General features: G+C 38.9%; 1 protein-coding gene across 1 annotated transcript in view; it reads left to right on the plus strand.

Moving 5' to 3' along the window:
- Positions 1–22338, plus strand: part of ntrk2a (neurotrophic tyrosine kinase, receptor, type 2a) — an 80909-nt gene that overhangs the window by 32165 nt on the left and 26406 nt on the right. The window contains exon 13 of the mRNA XM_051075120.1: positions 20560–20748. Coding sequence (XP_050931077.1) covers positions 20560–20748 — 189 coding nt within the window. The remainder of the gene's footprint in view (positions 1–20559; positions 20749–22338) is intronic.

The following is a 22338-nucleotide window of genomic DNA, read 5'->3' on the forward strand; positions in this document are numbered from 1 at the left end:
GAGACCAGAAGTTCGCTGAAGAGACCTATACTGGGTCTGAATGAATGTGTTACGTGTATATATAATTAATATTATTTCCAAATTGGAGACATAATGATGAGGATCCCACTGGATGCAAGTTATATCTGTTTGTATATTGTATGTCTGACTGAAAAGGACTTTTGAAATTCACTATAAACCTCAAAGAAAGGAGAGGACAGTTTTTGGGATGTGCGAGTGAAAAAGGGAGAAAATGTGTTCGCGGTTGCTTGTGTATTTGGAGGGGAGATGGGAGATAGTGGGAACAGGACTAGCGTGTGATTAACAGGCTAAATCTTGGTTTGTGAAGGATGGAGAAAAAGATCAACAAATGAAAGTGACAGACTGAAGGCAAATGTGAGAAGTAGACAGAAAGCCTTCAGTTTGTGTGTGTTTGTGTGTGCCTGAGAGAGACAGTGTGTAAACACTGCATCAATCAGAAGACAGACCGTCAATCAGACTGCTGAGGTTTTCTTCACGCACAAGCACATGCTCACACCTGTCTAACTGAGCCTTAATTTTCAGAACAACCGAACCGTCCTCATACAACCACATATCCTGTGTCTGAGCAGCATCAGAGAGCAGCTACTTGGATTTATTACTGTTTTTCCTCAGGTCCAGTGCCAAGACCGAGATTTTGCTGAGCTGTCCAGGGTTTTCTTAGCTGACATAAGACAACACAAAAAATACTCACAACCAAGCAAGACGCAGCCTAAAGCTGACATACACAGAAAAACAAATGTACGGTATGCGCTGAGAAAATGCTGATTAAACAGACAGATGGTACACAGACTACTGAGGAAAAAGTATGTACATGCATGTACTGTACACATGAGTAATCTGTATTAGTCAATATGAGTGATAAAAGCACATTTCAGTAGGTGCTGCATCACACAAGTGGATTTTCTAAAACCCACATTAAAATCAGATGGATAGAGTACAGGTAAGTGCAACATAGAAAATGAAAAATTAGTTAATTATGAATGAACTTCATAATTTTTTTTGATTAACTGAAAAATGTCTTGGTTTAGTCAGTCCCAGAGTCTTAGTTAATATATCTGAATTGCTGTCGAAAAAAAAAAAAACTTGATGTAAATTCAACACTGTTTGCACTTCTAATGCAAAATTCCTTTTTTATAGAATATAAAAACAGTCACCTGGTGACTTGTGTTATTCACACAGCTGTAACTACATCGTCTCTTTGAGCCAGTCAGTTATGTTGAAAATGCTGGATCACAGAGATGAGATCATCATGTTTGTCAGAGTCAGATTGTTGTCCGAGATGAATGAAACGAAATGAATGAAAAGTGAAACCGGGCTGATCCCTTGATGTTGTGTGCAGCACTGAACAACAAGCCGCATGTTGACACTTCCCTGTGTATACAGCATATAGCTTTGACGAATGGGTGAGTGTGCGTGTGTAGAGAGAAAGTGAGACACACAAAAGTGAGTCTGTGTGAGAGATACAGACAGAAAATGCACGCATGTGTGTGTGTGTGTGTGTGTGTGTATATGTGTAGTTGTCAGAAAGGTCTGCAGCGTGACATGGTCGACTTCCGTTGCCCATTGCATGCTGTTACCATGGCAACCTGCGTCATTGCCAACCTGAGCTGCTCCAAAACTAAATCATTATCACTAGCTGAGTCTGGGAGAGGAGTGAATCACTACCTTCAGACACACACACACACACACACACACACACACACACACACACAAAACCACACATGTGGAGACATGAAGTGACACCTGGGACTGACTAAAGCCAGCAGTCGAGACTGAGATGGGAGCAGACAAAAGACGTCAAATCGTAAAGCCGGAGTTCATTACTGCAGCACGCTGCCTCAAGCTGAGAGATCTTTTGCCCCATTTACTGGCTTTGTTTATGAAGTGAGTCACAGGATGAAAAACATTTTTCACTCCTCCTACAAGGACCGACAATGATTGGCAGCCAGGCACGACATTGATATGGATTTTTGAGAGAGAAACTGTAACTTTGAATCTGGGAGGTTTGCTGCTTTGAGATACTAAGAATCAAAAGACCTGACACACCAAGTGCCAAAGTGTATTTTGTTTTAAAATATTAAACAGCAAGTCAAACAACAGCCAGCTGCTGATATAAACCTCTTAACAGGTGCTGGTCTATAAAAAGAAGTATAAGGGAAAGACTGCCTGCACACTGGGAGCAGTGCGTACTGTACATTCTGCTGCTCAACAAGACACCATATAACACACTAGTATTTCATTTATTTGAATGTACAAGGCAGTGACATATTTTTTGTGTTTGCTTAGTCCTCCTAAATTTACAATAATAAAACTAGGATTATGAGGTAAATTTGCTGACTTTCAGGTTTAATTTGAGGATGTTTACATCCACATCAATCCGCTTGCATAGGAACTATGCTCCTTTTTATATGTAAACCCGAGCTTTAGGTGACAGAAAGTAATTAGACAAGTCTGCAACACAGACTTCACCAGACACGTTTTTACCTCCTGTGGTGATACACTGTCAAGGCTGTACCACAGCAATCTGCACTTCTGGCTTGTTTTGGGGACTTTCCCACTTTACTTTGGTCCTCAGAAAGTTGGATCGAGGTGAAGTCATTGACTTTTGTTACGTTGTGGCAATAAATACAACAATAAATAAATACATGTGTATCATGTGTTCCAGTCTAAAACTGCAACTTTTCTGTACTGATAAAGGTATTTTTGCAGTTGAAAAGTTGGACTCTAACCCAATTCTGACTTTGCTAAATGCATAAACCATCACATGGAAACCCCCTGCGATACCAATAAACCCCTCTGATGTTACATTCCTCTGCTGTGTCCTGGGATTATTAATCCACTTAACTTCCAATGCGCGCACGCGCACGCACACGCGCGCACACACACACACACACACACACACACACACACACAAGTATTCAGCTTTGTATCTTAAGTCTAGATACAAATTAGTGCCTCAAAGGGGTCTCTGGTGGATTGTTATTAGGTGATTGTTTGATTTCAATACAGCAAGGAAGGAATCTCAAACTTTCCTCAGGGGACCCGCACTGTGGGTTTATTGTCTTTACAGTCACTGCCTTGTGCTAGTAAAGTGACTATTAATGATGAGTTTGTTGCTTTTGTCTTGTTTACTTTAGTCCACTGCCAATCTGCACATTTCTCTCTCAATTTCCACAAAACAGAAATGGCAAAGCCAGCTTAAGGGAGAAAGCAGGTTGTTGTTTTTGGCTCGCCTCACCCTGTCCTCTATCATAAAGTGTCAGCTGCCTTGAATGGTTTTCTCCTTTACATTCCTGCCCTGACAGACGTCTCAGCCATTACTTGCCTGGCCTGACTTTATTTCCACTGTGAAAGCCCCCTAATTACACATCCTTCTTTCTCAGACCTGCAGCAGCAGTGGTGATATTGTTTTGGGATGGGGCATAACAACCGCATTTTCAGTTGCTGTATGATTAGATGCAATCTAGATGTATCCCTCAGTATTGTGTGTTTATTCATTAGTGCTGTTTTTCAGTTTCACTGAGCAAACAGAGATGCTAATGGAAGATGAGTATCACCACTATTGCAGACTCTCCTAACCCCTGGTCATTATTTTTCAGATAGGAGCTGCAGGAGTTACGCTTATTATTTCAGTCTAAGTTAGGAGCTTTATCCCATAGCCTAAGCAGAATCATAGTACGTCCATACTTAACAAATCTGCATCTCACAATTCACTTGTAAAATTCATGGTGGAAGTAGTGTGCTCTTCACCTCCCAAGGCAGAAGTGTGTGGGGTGTGAAGGTTGAGATGTATGTCGTGCATTTGCCATTAATGCAGAAGAGTCTAATCACAGCTTTCCAGTGTTTTGTGTTTTTGTGTTTCTGTCACAATTTTATGGCTTTTATGGCAGCCAAAATCCCACCATTTTCCTTCCCAAAATAGGTACAAAATACAACTGGTCTGATCAGTTTTTGAAAGAGAAAAAATTTATGCCCTTCAACATTTTTAATGCTGTGTTTTATAGCCAAAAAATGCAGCTGAGCCATGTTGTAGCAAGACACAAGTTGTGTTTTTTCACTAAAGAATATTGAGTTTAAATACATTTCTCTTGAACCACATATCTCTGTTTGAACAGGCACTTAAATGCTATGATTTTTAAATGATTACAGAAAGTGCAGTGGAGCTGTGGACCTCATACCCATGTCTTGTTGGAGAAAAATGTTCCCTCCCTGGGGAGGGGTACAGGCTACTAAATGAAACAAGAACCTCCGCTGTTCAACTAAATGTTTGAATGACAATAGGTGCGTGAGTTGGCATAACTTCCCTTGTTATGTATTCACAGTGGGAGATACAAAGCCGAACAATAAGCGTCGTCCAAATGACAAGAAGCAATGTTTTTATTGCGCTGTGCTAGCCATTTGTAGCACTGCAGCAAGAAATCAGTAGAGATGTAACTGAGACCCCAAGGACATTAAGTTGCTACATGGAATTAAATTGAAACCGCTACTGTGACACACCTAGAATTTGACTTTTATTCTCTCTCTACCTTATCTCTATCTCTCCGGTCATCTGTTTAATGTTTTGTGAGCCATGACTCACTTCTCTTTCCAACAGTTTTATCACACACAAACTGTGGCCACAGGTTTTATTTGTATTTTTTTGATGGCATTTCCCATTTTCTCTCCGATATTTGGAATGTATTTGAACCTTGATGCCAGATTGAGCGGAGAGTCTTTATTTCTTTTGGCTGGCTCAGCCTCTGTCATAAACTGACAGGTTGGTAATGTACACATAATCCTCCAACACTGATAAGGTTGTTATGTTTGGCTGGCACAGACTCCCCCTGTGACATACCAGGTGCTGGTATCAGCCTGTAACTTTACAAAGAAACATGCAGCCTGATTATCTATTGTTAATTATAATGTATAAGTGAGTCTTTGCTCACAAGTTGAAACAGCTGGATATGCTAAACAGTCCTTTGTACATTCTGGTATGAGGCAACAATATAAGTGGGTATGTGTTTGTCCATTGATTGGGTCACGGTGGGAAGGCTGAGGGCTATAAAGTGAAGTTGTAGGAACAATGAGGTTATTGTTCATGTTTTGGTAAAAGGTCACTTCACCTCTGCTGTGAGTATACTGTTATGTTTTTTAAACAAATAAACACTTTACTGGGAAGCTGCTCTGCTGCAGATCTGTATAAAAGTGACTGTGACCTTTGCTGCGTTACTGATAAACACACCTGGCAGTGTCACACACAGAGATGGTGTCTGGAGTCTTAGCACTAGCTTAGCAACTGTATAATAAAGTATATGATCGTGATCTGTCTTTGGAGATGAAGTTAATCTAGGATGCTAGTTAGTCACACCTCATGATATTTTTTATCATGGTCACACCTTATTTTTGTCTGTTTTTGATCCACACCAGAGAGACTAGGACTCAGTCAATGCACCACTTGGGTCCATATTAAGATATTTAAATAACTACTGTATGGATTAAATTTTGTACGGACATTCATGGTCCCTAGAGGATAAATCCTAATGACTTTGATGATCCCATGACTTTTCATCTTGTAACACCAGCAGGTCAACATTTGACTTTGTTCAGTACTTTGGTTTATTGCCTAAAACTAATGATGCTGCCATCGGCCTCAGCTGTACTTTGGTTTGGTCTGTTGTTGTCTGTCGCTCTTTGGACACCTGAGTGTAGTTTGTGTATTTAGTTTTTGAGAGACTCACAGTATGAAGGTGCACCAATTTGCAATCCCTCACAGTTAGATGTACTTCAGCTCACTGAGCTACAACTGTCTACTCATCCAAGTCATGTACCCAACTCCTGACGGAATGGTGATCCACCATGTCTCAAACTCCATCAACAAGCTACAGCTTTGTGTTTCTTTGCACTGGTGGGTCTGATCATGATCTGAAACTACCATTGCATCCTTGATGCATGTAGCCCTAGTTTTTGAGCCTATAGTTCCAGATATCATAAATACACCATTTTATTTCTGAGCCAAATGACTACACAGAGTCTGGTGCTGTTCTGTTATGAATAACATGGCTGATTTACTAAACCTCTCTGTTCTAATACTAGATATTTAACCTAGAAAATATTTTTCTCACAGTGTATTTAGCTGTATGAAGGTTGGAAAATGAACACAAGGTTATTAACATATAGTTGTATCTGAAAGACTGGCATAAAACCCCATACAACGCTGCTTTCCTCAGCATTGAATGACTAAATGACATCTATTTCAAACATGTAGCAAAAAGCCTTGTGGTTTTTCTCCATCCTTCAGTGCACCATTACAAAAACAACTTTTATAACAAAAACTAAGCGACATAATTTTCTATGGTACTGACACTACCAGCAACTAGACTTTCTCCTATAAATGTAGTTTGTGATAGAAACCTTTATTATTATTATTATTATTATTATTATTATTATTATTATTATTATTATTATCATCATCATTATTTTACAGTTGTGTTGTTTTTTTGTTAGAGTTGTTTTGGTTTTTGTTATCCTTTATGTCTTTTGTGTTTCTCTTCAGGCTGTGTGTTGTTTCAGAACATCCCAGTGGAGGTGGTCTCACGCTAACGGAGACGGGCACACAAGAGACTAAAAGAAAGAGAGAAAGATTGCTTGTGTGTGTGAGAGAGAGGGAGAGAGAGAGAGAGTGTGTGTGAGAGACAGAGAGAGAGAGAGAGACTGTGAGCAACAAAATGGAAAAAATGGGGGAAGATAGGAGAGGGGCATCCACATATTGAACAAAATGAAAAAACAATATATAAGAAATGAGGGGAGTGGGCTCTGTAGGGGGTTACAGATTGTTTAAACACACACAGACACACACATACGTGCACACAGACAGTGGTCAGGTGAATACTGTCCATTATCAATTTCTTAAGGTAGGAGAACCAGGTAGAGCAGCCTGACCAACCAATCAGAGAGATTCTTCAGAGACACATAAAAGCCTCCCATTGGATGAATTATTCAGATCAGAGGGACGGAGACAGCCATTAACCTACATCTTCCACAGATACACACATGCCACCCACCTCCAACCTTTTGTACACACACACACACACACATACACACGCAGCTGCTGATTTTGTGCCTTAACACTCAACCCTTAGATACTGATGAAGACCAGCTCAGCCAAATATTTCTTCATATAATCATATAGTCCATATAGTCATGCCACTCAAGACATTCAACCACTGCACATGATCCTACTGAACTACAAAAAAGAAAAAAGAAAAAAACAGAGCAAAACAGTGTGAAGAGGTTTTGAGGCTCATTAAACTGAGTAACTAAGACTACTTTGTGAACCGGGGGAGAAAAAGTGGCTTTGAAGAAAAAAAGTGATTTTGTTTGAATTTGGCAGCATCTTCCTGTTAGTGTAGCCTGTGCCGCTGCAAGTCACAGTTAGAGCAAGTAATAAAAGTGATCAGAGATATGGGAATGCATTTAAGAGAAAATGGCTTCGCTTCCAATTGCCTGGCTCTTGTGTGCTTTAAATGCTAAAAAGGATAACTACATGATGAGCTGGGCAGGTTTGTGAACGTCTTTATTACAGACCGTTAAAAACAGGAGTGGCAGAGCACATTACCTGACTGTTTGGGAGAGTCGCTGTGCTCTTAAACTGCTGCATAACCGTCAAATTAGTTTTGCAGGTATTCACCACACCTGTCAAAACATCCTGCACATCCTGCCACAAAACAGATTTCTTTTCCTCCCCCTCCCCTGCCTCTGTGATACTGAAAATTTGTGGCTCTATAAATCAAAAGATCAGATGAGATTATCATAATTTTTTTTTACAATGCAAAATATTTAAGTTTTACATGGCTTGTCTGTAACTCATTAGAAAACATACACCTTGTCAGTATCCAACACAGACACACTCTGACGCACACAAGATCATAAAGTGAAGTCTCTGTTAAATTAATCATCAGTTGCCTTCCACCCACTGTTCCTCTCTGAAAGACAGATGCAGTCATGCATGCACATCTGTCTATAATAATACACCCCTGCACACTGTTATACAGTTAAGAGAAAGAACCAGGAACATAGATCCCATACACAGAAAACCTGAATAGTTTGGAGATTCTTCATAAATATCTAAAATCTTAATGCATTTTCTTCAATGTGTCCATGTCATGTTACAGAGTCACGTGAACAGATATAATGTTGTGTTATGGACACAGACAGATGCTTATATTCACAAATGCACATATAAATTCATAATTACATGCACATGTCAAGTGCATAAGTGCTTCATATATACATGGCCATTGAGTTCCTGGATCACTGCTAAATTTACAGCCACATTTTTACAGTATAGGTAGCGTTTTATTTCACGCGGTCCACCATATGAGCACAAGTCAAATCAGCATGGGGAATGACTCTCTATACCTGTCTCCCTCTCTGTGAGACACACACACACACACACACACACAGACACACACACACAGACAAAGAGAGAGACAGTGTTGGCTGAGATTGAGGTCAGGGCAGATGTATGGGGAATATTTGATTAAGAGGGCTTCGGGGTTAAAACACAGACACTTTTGCTGGAGAGAGAGAGAAGAAATCACAGTTTAATAGAGTACAACCTTGTTTATCCCAAACCCCATACAGTCAAACTGGTCAGTAAATCCAATGGGAGAAAATAAATTTCAAAAAAAGCACCATCTTATGTTTTCAGATTACTTAGGTTTAAATCACATTATCCTAAGAGTGTGCACTTGAGTAACCTCTGTATCCATTAATAAAAGGGAAGGCTGTGCACTTTCACTGATGTATAAAAATTCACATTTTAAGTGGTGTTCATTGATCAAACTGTGGTATGTTACCTGTTTAAACTGCACATCAGGTTCATACTTATACATTAACTTCAGCTTAATGGTTCATTTCTTTACGGTTGGATTTGAAAATGTCTTTAAACTACATCTGAGAAATATATTGTGGTTTTTCCCAAGGAAATTACAGGTTTTTGTAACACAATGAAATATACTCCCAAAGCTCTCTGAGGCCTTCTGCAGTGTGGGATTGAATAGGAGAATTGGGGAACTGTCAGCCAATGGGAACATTTGATTGGTTGCTTTCTCAGTCAGTTTAGTTTGAAGGTTTAGTTCACTTGTGTATTCAGACAAAAAGAGTGAAATGCTCATAACTAGAAGAGAACCTAATATTACAATCCCTCTGGGGCTTAGAAAAAAGGGAAAAAATAATCATCTGCCAAAGTGCTAATTAGGAGTGCGAAACCAAATGACATCAAAAACCCCATTAGAGCAAAGAATGTGTAAAAAATGCAGCAAAATGAATAAATAAAAACAAAATGTGAATAGAATCAATTAAAAATAACCCAGAGGCAATTAATGACAAAAGTCAATATGAATGGAGGGGGAAGACTGGGAAGTGTGGGTGTCTTTTTGTGTGTCTGTGGTGCTACTGAGGGTGTGTTTGTGTACAGATCAACATGTGTGTCTTTGAAAAGAAAGCCAAACTGAGATAGAAAGAAAGTGTGTGTTTTTGTATTGCAGAGGGAAAACTTCAACCAGACACATTGTCAGTCTGTTTATGAAATATTCAAACATTTTAGCTTCATCAGCGACATGAATGTAAAATTTTCACAATTAAAATTTGTGGCTGTTTCTATAAGTGTGAACTTACAGCTTTTTTTTTTTTTTTTTTACATAAAAATCTAGTGCATATGTTAGATCATGATCATTTACAATGAAAAAAAAATCTTTTCTAAGACATATATTCATTACTGGTTACTGCAAAGTCGATTTTATCAACCACTGGACAGCCATATTGGTAGGACAGTTACTTTGAGAAAAGCAACTATGAAATGTGACATTACCAGTATTTAAACTTACTGATGAAACCTGAGACTGGACCTGAACATTCAGGGGCCTAAACACCAGGCTTATAGACACGTGAAGATAGAAAAAGAGTAAAAAGAACTTCTATTATTACAACTTAAAAGAAAAGGAAAAGTTTGCCATTTTGTGAAATAAACTATGGTTTTTAGATGGATTAAACAAACAAGATTTAAAGTGTTGATTAGAGAGCTTTACAGGTGCAGGTCAGGATTTTATTACAGTCAGAGACAGAGCCAGCTTAACTCTCTCTCCCTGTCTCCAGTCTTTGTGCTACGCTAAGCTAACTGGCTGCTATTACAAAAAAAGGGGAACATCAACAAGCATGAAGCTGATTTATATTCACGTTTAATCAGGATTTGCTGCACTAAGAGCTTCACGAGAAACTTTGGTCTGGTATGTTTCAACAAGCTAAATGCTGAATATTTCAGGCAACTTTTTTTTCTTTAAACTCGGGTTTAAATAATAAGTGGTCCTCCTTACAATTGAACAAAATAATAAAATACATCAGAGTGCAATTCAGAAGCTATGAGTTATTGACCTATAAACCCTTACAGTTTCTATTATAAACGGGATGCTAGGCTCATTTTAGGGTTGAACTGCTTTGATTTTTTGCACACAACTGTACATATTTTGTTTGTTTGACCATTGTAAATCACATCTTCTTGGCAATGTTTTGAAGGCATTTGAGCTAAAAATTGAGAAAAAAATCTAACACTGGTACAGTACAGTATAATAAGATTTGAACTGGAAGTGAATGTTTTATGTTTTATTTGTCCTTTTTATTTCCTTTGTACATTCTGATACACAATATCCTTATTTTATAACTTATCTGTTATCAAGTGACCATTTACTGTCTTGTGGTTGTCACAGATATTACCGTACCTCATTTTTCATGTGTCTCCATCAGCAATGATATGTCCCCTAACTGCAGCATAGCCCATAAAGCAACACCTCTCATTATACAGATACAGTACATTTCAGCAATTGCACAATGACGACCTTTATACCTCGCCACAGTTAGGATATGAAAAATATGTCTGAACTTGTCATGTCATAGGCAGCATAAAAACAGAGCTAAACAGAAAGAAAAATTAGTTACATTAGCCATGATCCTCGTCCATAAACTGTGTATTGTGACATTAAAGCTGCGTTCAAGAGGCTACTCTGTATAACTGCTTGAAAGGCTCATTTGAAAAAGATATTTCCTTCCTCAGAAGAAAGACAGGGTTTTTTTCTTTTCAATAAAAGAAATCATTTATTGGTGTCCCGTGTGTAAATGTGTCTTTTTCATCTGAAAGTGCGAGAGCTTTTTAGGTGTGTGCCTCTGTGTCAATGCATATTTATCAGTGACAAAAGGCTCAGTCACACACAATAAATGAAACTGAATAAATCTGTGGCCATGCTGGCTTTGAAATCAATGCCACATCCAAAACTTCTTTTTATTGTTCTTCTTCTTTTCTGTACATCATCGTTTCCTACCCGGTCTCTTTGACTTAGTCTATCTCTCTTTACTGTCGGCAGCAATAATGTTTCAAGTAATCAAGGCTTTTCCTGTTTTAATGCACAACTGCAAAACAAATGCTTTTACTTTTTGATACTTTCAGTACATTTTAGTCTATCTTTACTGTTACATAAGTAAAGGACTTGAATACTTCTTCCACCATTGTAAATATTACTCTGATTATTATTGCTGCCTTATTATCAATAAGTAGTATTTCACTGTTGTAGTTGTGTAGGTGGAGCTGGTTATATACCTGGATGTTATATACCTTTAGGTAGTTTAATCTGTAACAATGGATCATATTTTATAAGATGTACGTAATTTTGATCTGCAAAGAAACTGTAGCTGACAAATAAATGTAGTGGAGTTGTAAATATAGTGGCATAAAATGGAAATAGTGGTGAAGTACATCAAGTTAGTACTTTCAAATGTAAATGTACTTTCCTACTTTCCACCACAGTGAGCTGAATAGATTGAGGATATTTAGGATATAAGGTTAAAAACAAGTTTGGTAATGTAAGATGAAAAAGAAGGGTTGAAATGTGACTCAGTTTCATAAATCTGTTGTTGTTATAGAATTTTTCTTCATATTGAACAGATGCTTTGTGGTAATTTTGTTGCCTGATATTGTAGAACCGGAAACCCAGCAACACCTTACAGCCTGTTTTCTCACTTTTATTTCTTTCTCTGTCACTTCCCTCCCTGCTTCTTCATTTTCACATCTCTGACCACCTCAGAGTGCTTTAAGTAGGAAGCACTGGTCTTCCAGTGTGTCATATGAGAAGGTGAATGTGGGTTGAGCATTATAAATAGAAAAGATCAGACTGAGGGGGCTACAAGGAAGAAAAAGAGAGGAGGAGGAGGAGGAGAGGAGGATGTGGGAAAAAAACAAGAGGATGACGAAAGAAAGCGGGGTGGTAGACACATGTATGGAGATGAGAAAGGAGATACACAACACGAGACAGAAGCAGAGAGGGAGAGAGAAGAGGAAATGTCTATTTCTGGATGGTACAGAAAAAAGGGGAATGTGATAGGCCTCTGCATTAGGCCAAAGAGGAGGAGGATTTTTGGCTTGAACAGGCAGATTCATATGGACATTTATCTAACTGCAGTGTAGAGGAAATTCAATCCATGTACTGTAGCCAACCCACTATTTCTCTGTCCTCTCTTATTTGTTAGCCCCTCTCTCCTCTCTCTCTCTCTCTCCTCTCTCTCTATATTATATATATATATATATATATATATATATATATATATATATATATATATATATATATATATGTCATACTATATGTTCTTTGTCATTATTTCCATTGTTTGTTTGTTTGCTGCTTTTCTTTGTTATATCTTACATAAAATGTAACATCTTTGAGTTTTGGACAGTCAAAACAAAACAAGACATTTTAGGATGTTATCTTGGACACTAGGAAGTTGTGAATGGCATTTTTTTTTCCTTTTTTTTTGATCTTTCATGGATAAAACAATTAATTAAAGTTCAGGAAAAAACCTTTAAAGCCACTGAAAACTTGGTTTTGAATCTTAGGTATTTTTCTATAGCATTAAATATCATAGAGATGTAGCGATTATGACACTATTGCTCATAAAAAAGAAGCTGAGAGAGAGGAGTTTTAAAATCTAAAATCTCAACCGAAAATTGCATTTTTCTTCTTTTCCTGCATTTTTTAAACTCTATTTATCCTTTCGTCTTTCAGCCAACCACTGAGTGACTCTGCAGCTCCAGCTCTTCTTTCCCTACACTTCCTCTCCTCTCTGCTGTCTCTCGTCTGTCTGTCTCTCCACTTCATCCCTCCATTCCTCTTCCTCATGGATCAATAGATTACTTCCTGTGTTCAGCGGGGTGACAGCGAAGTTTAGAGACCATCGGGTTTATGTTACCAGTCATCTGTGAGTGTGTGTGTGTGAGTATGTGAGTATGTATGTGTGCTTCTGTGTGTCTGTTTGCACATATTGTGAAGGGCTTAAGGGGTCACCAAGGCCTTTGGGGTCAATAGAGGCAGTAGTCCTGTCCTTGTCCTAAAGCCTTGCTTTGATAAAACATCCAAAAGAGACTTCTAGAGGATTTAAGTGAAGGAATTTCTTGCCTTTTAGATTAGTAGCTTGGTATTTTTTGATCAACAGGCAAATTATCATATTGTAGCCAAGCTTTTGTGCCTGTGAATTCGTCAAGAATATCACAAAAACTGAGCTGTTTTTGCTCTGGCACAGGATGTTCAGTCAGAAGCTTTAGCCAAGATAGTGGCAGTAAATGTACTAAATGGCTACAAGTACGGAGACCAACCAAAAGCTGAACAGATGCCTGTTTAATCTGTTGTTTTTGCCAACTTGTACCCGATATCTAGAGTGTCCATCATCACCTCTGACGTGTATCTAAACCCCATACTTCGACCAATCTTGCACTCTGACCTCACTGACTACTGCCAATAAAGTAATCTCAAATCATGAAATCCACTATTATCTGCTAACAACTGTTCTCGCTGTTCCTCTCTGGGTATAAGACAACCAAGCTGTTTTAACAGACTGACTGACAGGCCCTGATGTCCTTAAATCCCATAATAGCCTCTCTACATCCATCGCCGTGGGCAACATTCAGCAGTAAATGGCTTCAGTTTGTCTGAGGTGTACCCAGAGAGCCTAAGACAGATCAATACAGTCACTCTCAGTCATTGTTTTAACTCTAACGCTTCAGTGTAGGCTGCTGCCATAAAACTCCTGCTCCACTCCAGATCCCAGACCCCCAGGCCCTCACAGCAACACTGGTGTCACAGCAGCAGCTTGAAGGGCTGAAGAATGGACTGTCCACATGGGCGTATCCATGGCAGTGTAACCCTGTGTTTGACTCACAATCATTAGTGTATCGTATCTGTAGCCCCTGTAGCTTTATCATTGCCCATTTTCCTTCCAATGACCGTAATATCTCTGAATTTCTGTCGAATGCGTCAGGGATGCATTTTGGCTGAATTACAGTTGATTCAATTATCAGCACCCACATCCTGCTACAATATAGCCTGTTGGCAAAAGTGGAAAGAGAAGTTATCAGCTGCATTACTCTTCTCTAAGTTGGAAACAGTATAGCTATAAGATGGGTGTCAAAAAAATTAAACACCAAATTTACACTGTACAGCATTTGAGTTGCTATTATCTCCTCAGCATTCAAAGGGGAAAGATTTGCCTACATTCTTGACAAAGTTGTATATCTATTGTATGATGGTGAAGCACATCTGCTCGGTTTCACCAAGCGTCTCATTTCCGGCACTCAACATAAACCTCTAATGAAGCAGGCCATGCAGGACTGGGGGTCATTTACAATGTCATTATTCGTCAGCACAGTACTCTGATGGTGGTGATGACGACACATTTCATGCTTTCACTCCACTTAAATTCCAGTTTCATACAACTTGGAACCTATTCTATTTTTTTTGGTAATTATTCCCATTGTAATAATATCATTGTACTCACCAAGTTAGTGTGCTGAGATCTGGGAATATTACCATATCACTGAACTTGTGTTCACACTGAGCACAAAGTAAATCTTAGAGGGAGACTGATTACTTACAAGGTCAATTGTAAAGACACTCATGGACACAAATATGCCCTCAGTGGATCTACAAAGGCAAAACATTTTGTGGGACAAATAAAACAATCCAGATGTGAAAATGTTGGATATCATAAATGAGGGATATCAAATTATCTGGAAGAGAAAACAAAAGCTAATGGGAAAAGTATCACCCAAAAAGTTGTAAACATCCATCAGAGTTTACAGAGTGACGTTCTGCCTCTTAAACTTGACCTGCATTACTCCCTGTAGTTTTCTTGTCCAATGAGGGGTTATTACTGGCAAGTGCACTTGGTTTAGATAATCTGGCTGAACTGTTAACTTGAATGGATTTTGGTCTGTTACCTGGTGCTTACTTTGGTGAGTACAGTGTTGTCATAACATAACATGATGGCAAAACCAACAAGATAAGAACCAAGTTGTAACAAGCTGGAGCTGTCCATCAATCCATAACACTTCCGTTTGAACACATTCAGCCGACAACACTGGCGTCTCAAAAACCTACACAGTCAGAACCCAGTGCCTTTACCTGTTATTAAAAAGACAAACTCACTTGAAAACAATGACGTACAGTAATTGGCAGTTTTGGTGTTCATCCTGCCATGCACCTCTCACTCATGACCTGAACCTTAAAAGGCAAGGCAATATAATTTATTGACTGTTAACCCAGGTTTGTCCTCATCAGATTGCGAGGAGCTCCAGCCTCCACCAGTTTAAACATCAGTTCCATTAACAGTGTTGGGTCATGACCTGACCCCACTTACACCTTCACCTCTCCTGTCCGTCTCTCTCTTCCTCCTGCCGCCTCTCTACAGCTTTTCATCCCCCCCCTTTACCAAGTCCTTCCCTGTGGGCCCTCTGCCATCTCTGTCTCTCTCCATACCTCACACACACACACACACACACACACACACACACACACAGAGGCTCCTGTTGCCCCTCGGCTTAACGGTATTTATAACGATCTGACCCTGGGACCTCTCTGCGTTAATGATCTTCAGCCCCTCCCCACACACACACACACATGCACACACACGGCTGCTGATTTTGTGCCTTAACACTCAACCCCTAGATACTGATGAAGACCAGCTCACTCACACACACACACACCACACACACACACACACACACACACACACTGACAGACAATAACCTGTATTCTCCTATGAGTCATGCTTCTTTTCTCCCTTTGTTACGCTGAGATAAAGTCAGAATGGTAAACACACAAGGAAATTACAAAAACAACTTGAATGGCCCAAAACTAACAGCTTCAGTCCTTGATCGCAGAATTTCTCCAGTGACAGCAATTTGAAAAAAAAAAAAAAAACAGCTCATTCTTTAGGACTGTCAGCTGTGATAAAATGGCTGCTTCACATTTAATAACCTTGGTACAGTTTCAATCTTAATTTGAGGGATAAACTAAATGCCCTCATTTAGGAAAATAAATGCTTTCTGTTATTGGTGATGGAATTCAGATGATAACCAAATAATTCTACTTTCTGGTGTCCTTAAAGTGTCTCTGTGACTGTAATATAATACTAACATAATACTTCTTGTTTCAATATTTGGTGATTTTTAAGTTGGGCTGACAAAATTCTCATTCTCTCCTCATTTTAGGCTTAAATCATTTTAGAAATTAAGAAAACCACATTGTTATAGAACTTAAAATGAGGCTTTTTTTTTGTTAAAAATGACAGTCAACATAATAATAATAATAATAATAATAATAATAATAATAATAGTGTGTAATGAAAAATGAGACACAGTTGTGAGTTATATCAGAAAATTCCAAAGAGCATTTGGTCCAAAGCAAAGAGTTACAAACAGAGTATCTTTTGTTTCACCCCATAATTTGTATGGTTTTCATCTTTCACTCCCCATTTATCACTCTTCAGGGTCCATTAATCAACAGTGATACATTAGCATATAAGTATGGTCCTGGATAAAAGAAGATGTTGCCAAAAGACATATACAACTCATACACACACACATACAGCAGATTTAAGCTTGCACATCTCTGCAGATGAAAAATCTAGCTATTATGCTCTTGCTCTCATTCTTTTTCTCTCTCAAGGCCTTTTCAATCCTCACGAGTCACCAGCACACACACACACAAACAAACTCTTTCAGTTTCTCCCTCTCAATCAAGCCCTGTCAGCAGCACTACAGCCTGATATGAGGCTAGGGACAGAGGAAATGAACGATGTCAACCAGTGTTATAATTCAGCAGAACCGACCACATGAGAGAGAATACATCTACTGTATTTTGTGCTCATGGGAAATCAATCGCAATTCGTAATACAATGTTTGCAGGCTTATGCTTGTGTCTTGAAGAGGTCCAGAGAAGGACTGTGCTTTGTGTTCACTCCCTATATGAGAGTGTAATTCTGAATAATGTTTCCCCATCTATCATGAGACCCATGCTCCAACTTGTCTGTTATTTTTCCTCGACTGACGAAAGCCCTGACGAAAGACCAAGACTAGATGGAAGCACCCAATTATAGTCTTTAAGAAAGCCTTGTGCGTGCACACACACACACACACACACGTTTTCCAGTTCATATCTCTAAATCAGAGAAGAATGCATAAATTACATGATATTACAGAGTTAGAAGCATCAAATGGACAATCACCCACATGCTTTTATTACAGCACCTGTAGGACAATACACTCAATAGTAGTAATTTGCTAACCCCTTCATGTACCCGAGTGATTGAGATCATTTACAAGTGTTGCATGTTATCATTAAGGTATTTTGTGCATTAGCGCTGAAAACTCCCAGTTCTACAATTTTATCATCTGCTGATGGTGAAGTTGAAATTACATAATGCAGATAGATACAAAAATACAAACCTGTAAATGGTTGATAACAGATAAAGAAATAAGAAATAGAGGGAACAAAAAAAGTCGTTGGAGTCGTTACCCAGCATCTATTTAAACTCTAGCTGCTGGGACTGTGAAAATGTCACCGCTTTGGCATTTTTTTCTAATCTTTGTGACCTTGTAAAAATGTTTGCCATCAGGGCACAAGAATACACATACACTCACACTCTAATTAACCCACACAAACACAAAGGCGTGTCTTTTTTTATCATGGTTGTGTCCTTTGACAAACATTAGGTGCACTGGGGAATAGTAATGCCTTAACCACTTGGGTTAAGAAATTGGAATACAACTGAGGAAAGTAAGCATATCTTTCTCGCTACCAACAGGTGTTGGTAATAACATTAATGATGGCAAAAATGTGATGGGGACAGAATCCACAGTCTACATTTTGAGTCAGATGGATCTGAAATTCAGCTGAAGCTAAAAAAAGGTCACAGTTGGACTAATAGGTTAATACTAACAGATATAATAATAAAAAAACTACAGACATTTTAATATATAAACAGGCAATGTTTCTATGGTGAGCAGCAGAGGAGGGATTGTAACACAGGTAATCTGTTTAATTCATATAGCTGGAAGCTCATATTATCTTCAGATAAACTTTACACCATATATTTGTACAAAACAAGAACTGTGTATTTTGTCCCCATCACTTGAATTGAAACTGTGTTAGTAAGAGATATTTAATGAACAGTTTCAACAGGAGGAACAGTTACAGTGACCAATAATACTGTAAATATTCATATATATATATATGAATATGTATATATGTATATATAAAAATGAACTTATTCTTTAAGGTTATAAGTATTAAGCAGTGAGCGCATAAGTGTTCAGTAGCTTTATTTCTGTGTGCATGTTTGTTGATCCAAATACATATGCACTTGCAAATGCAGCTGCTGTTTAGTGATACAGTCTGTGAGAAAAAAAAGCTGATATTGTTTGCTTTGGCACTCAACCTAAAGACAGAGAAAATTAGCAGCAATGTCATGAAGGTGTACTGTAACTGACAAGCTTGTGAACATGGAATCAGCTTCGTGGACTGTTTTTCGCCATCTTAATTAGAAACTAATAACACCTCCTTTCTGTTGCCAAAACAAACCATTTTTTATAAAAGGGTGACTCATGCCATCATACCTCTCTTCTGTTTTCACTGTCTTGCTTTATGTTCTTACTGCATTTTTGCTTTCATGTCTCTAGTATGAGACATGACTTTGAATTTCTGGTGTTTTCTCACTTGGACCGAAAAAGTGACAGAATTCTGAGTTTTGATTAAAAAAAAAAAAAAATTAAACCAGATAAAAGCAGTATAACAAATAAACACATAAACTCCACCAGGTTCTTTGATTCCTGGCATTTGTCTTTTTGAGGGCATACATATATTCACTTGCTTACTCGCCAGCTTTGTAGTAATACACTTTCATCGCTGTCTTTCTTTGACTTCATCATTAAATGCTGCAGAGCCTGACCTAAGAAAATAACCCATCATTGAAACATGAAAACAACCACATCTGACAAAGTACCTATTGCTATTCTACTGGCTTGGCCCTCTAATGGGACTCTTATGGGCTTAGTCACTCGTTTTCACAAGCGGAAATTTGCAAATTTGTCCTCATCCAAACAACGAGGTCAGCTCTGCTGAGAGCTGCTACCTGTGCGCCTCATCCATATTTCCAAGCAATAACACTGCAATAACAACAACTTTGTCAGATGACCTCAGTTGTAATGTAACTTCTTATAGTGCACTTTAAAATGTATCTGTGTTGGTCACTGCAACAGGGCTCACGCGGTCAGCCCAAGGATGTATCTCCCACCACCCAACAAGGTTAGGTGCAGTGTGTCCTGACATTTACTTGTGCCAATGTCATCATGTGGTGCAGGCATCAAGCCTTGCTCCTCAAACACTTGAGAGCTCTGTTTGAGGGAGAAACATGTCTGAAATACAAGAAGTGGGTGTTAAGACCAAAAACAACCTTGCATTAAAACAACCTTGCTCCATCAATGGAGTGGCCTCATTTAAATGAAGGAGTGCTTAAGTTGGCCTGAACACAGCCTAATAGTTACAAACTGTAACTGTAGTTCTGTGATCACAGGTGAAGAGTCATACAGGTGTTTATAGCTGTGCAGCCACAGCCAAAGTCGGGATGAAAAGCCTGTCCTCTTACGAGACGAAGTGAGACTTGGTAATCGTTCAAATGGGGATAATGGTGTACACTTTCAGCCAATCTTTTCACGTTATGGCACTTGTTTTTACACACAGCAAATGATGAAATAGTTATGTGAGGAATAAAAAAAAAAGAGCTTGAGAGAAAAGTTCATATCTTGTGTACTATCTCATCTTACCTAGCCTCAAAACTTCAGGGAAGGTGTGCTCTAAAACAAACAGACTTCTCATTTCTAACATATATAGATGGGCTCTGACAATGATTACAGAACTAATGCTATAAAATGGAACGTCTCTCTCGCCTTCTCTTAGAGGTCTATTGTGATCAATAATAACATCTTAACCTCCTGACATGATCTCATCTCCTCAATCTCTGCTAATAACAACTTAATTCTCTTGTGTCCTCATACTATCAACATGGCTGCCACGTGTGCTGAAACGTTTCTCTACTTCACATGCAAGACCTTTCTCGATCATTGTAAAGATAAGATAAATAACCTGAACTCATCAATCCTTATCCTGCACCTCTCTGCTCTCCTAGGACCATCTTCAGTGATCAGTAACGATGATGACTCAGCCTCTCCCCTTCACCATGTCTCCAATGGCAGCAACACTCCATCGTCCTCAGAGATGGGCCCTGACGCTGTGATCATCGGCATGACCAAGATCCCAGTGATAGAAAACCCACAGTACTTCAGGAGCACAAACAGCCTGCTCAAAACTGACACGTGTAAGTAAAATAATCTCAGCGTGTACCCAACTGAACTATGACAAACAAAAACGATCAGTAAAAAGCTGTACTCTCAAATATTAAAGTTAACTGTATGTGTGAGATGTATGGGGGTTACCACAACAACATCTTTCTTTGCTGTCATGGCAATGACCTTGGAGCTGCAGATGATAAGCTGTCAATTCACAGGGAGAAATAGAAAGTGCATTTATATGCAAGTGTGTGTGTGTGTCCCAGTGTAACTTAGACATAAACCCATTCATAAATTTGAGACTTCCATGTATGACTCATATACATATATTCCCTGAGCCGCCGGAAGCAAAATATGTAAGGGTCCAGGAGCCGCTACAGGTAGAAGCTTTTCTGAGGGTTAACAGCTTCTGTTTATTTAACGGCACGATGTGTATACACCACAAACTAACAGAGCAAGAGGCAGAAGGGCAAAGAGACAAACAGAAAAGAAAAACATGAGGAAAACAGGAAGAGACAAAGAGAGAGCAACAGTCAAAAAGACAGACAGAGCGCACACAAGGATATTGACCTGGTCCATCAACGTGACATTATGATTATTGGCAAGTAATAAAAGCTTCTGCAGGCTCTGGCCTTGAGTTGCAGTAAATTATGGAACCGCATTTGTGCGTACGGGTGCGCACCAGCAAGCTCTTTTTGTTGAGGGCAAGGTTGAGAAGGTATAATAATAGGGGACTGGAGGTTGACCTCTTCAGTCCTGCGATATAACTAAAAGATAGACTGGGATTTACAGCTTAAAGACAAGAATGAAGGCACTGAGGATCAATGAAAGTCAATAATGCACTGCTGCGTATGTGTACGTGCCTGTGTGTGTGTTTTTAATATATTACAGCCATTACAACTATTACTCGGTGTGCTCCTTTGACTCACAGACAGGCAGCATAAATACTGAGAGTATCTGACCGATTATTTGGCACTCTGCCTTTTCAGACCAGTATAATAGCTTTTGATGGAGACAGTTTTGGCATAGTGGTGCTAGGTTGCACGCCAGGAACTGAACTCCTTTTAAACAGCAGCCTTAACCAGCTTGTGGCCTGTAATATTGAATGCAGGAGTCAGTAGCGAGTACACGTTTCTACTTAAAAGATGGCACAAACCTCTTCCTGGCAGCAATAAAGCAACAATTACTCTGCAGAGATGATGGAGCTGCGTGTAATTATGGGAACTGTTAGCTGTGTTGCAAAGCTTCATTCGTGCAGCTTACTCCTCATTAACAATAACAACATCAGAAGAGTTAGTGTTGTTGGAAAACGTGTCACATGCATTATTAAAGAGTTACAGTAAATACATACTATGGGTTACTGTGTACTGGGTACTGTGTTTATGTTACCCTAATCCCTCAAATACATACACACAGGCTGTTAGCGTGCATGTCAATCAAGGTTTACCGAGAAACACGTCTGCAATAACTTCACCCAGAAACCAAAAGGAGTCTCTGTTTGTTTGTTTGTTTGTTTTTTAATTATTTGGATTTTTTTAAATGTTTTATTCATTGTTCGAAAAAGTTCCAAGTTTTATTTAAATGGAGCAGTTCCTTGTTGTACACTGAATTTTAACTAG

This window comes from Lates calcarifer, linkage group LG13 (genome assembly GCF_001640805.2).
Source record: "Lates calcarifer isolate ASB-BC8 linkage group LG13, TLL_Latcal_v3, whole genome shotgun sequence".
NCBI lineage: Eukaryota > Metazoa > Chordata > Actinopteri > Centropomidae > Lates > Lates calcarifer.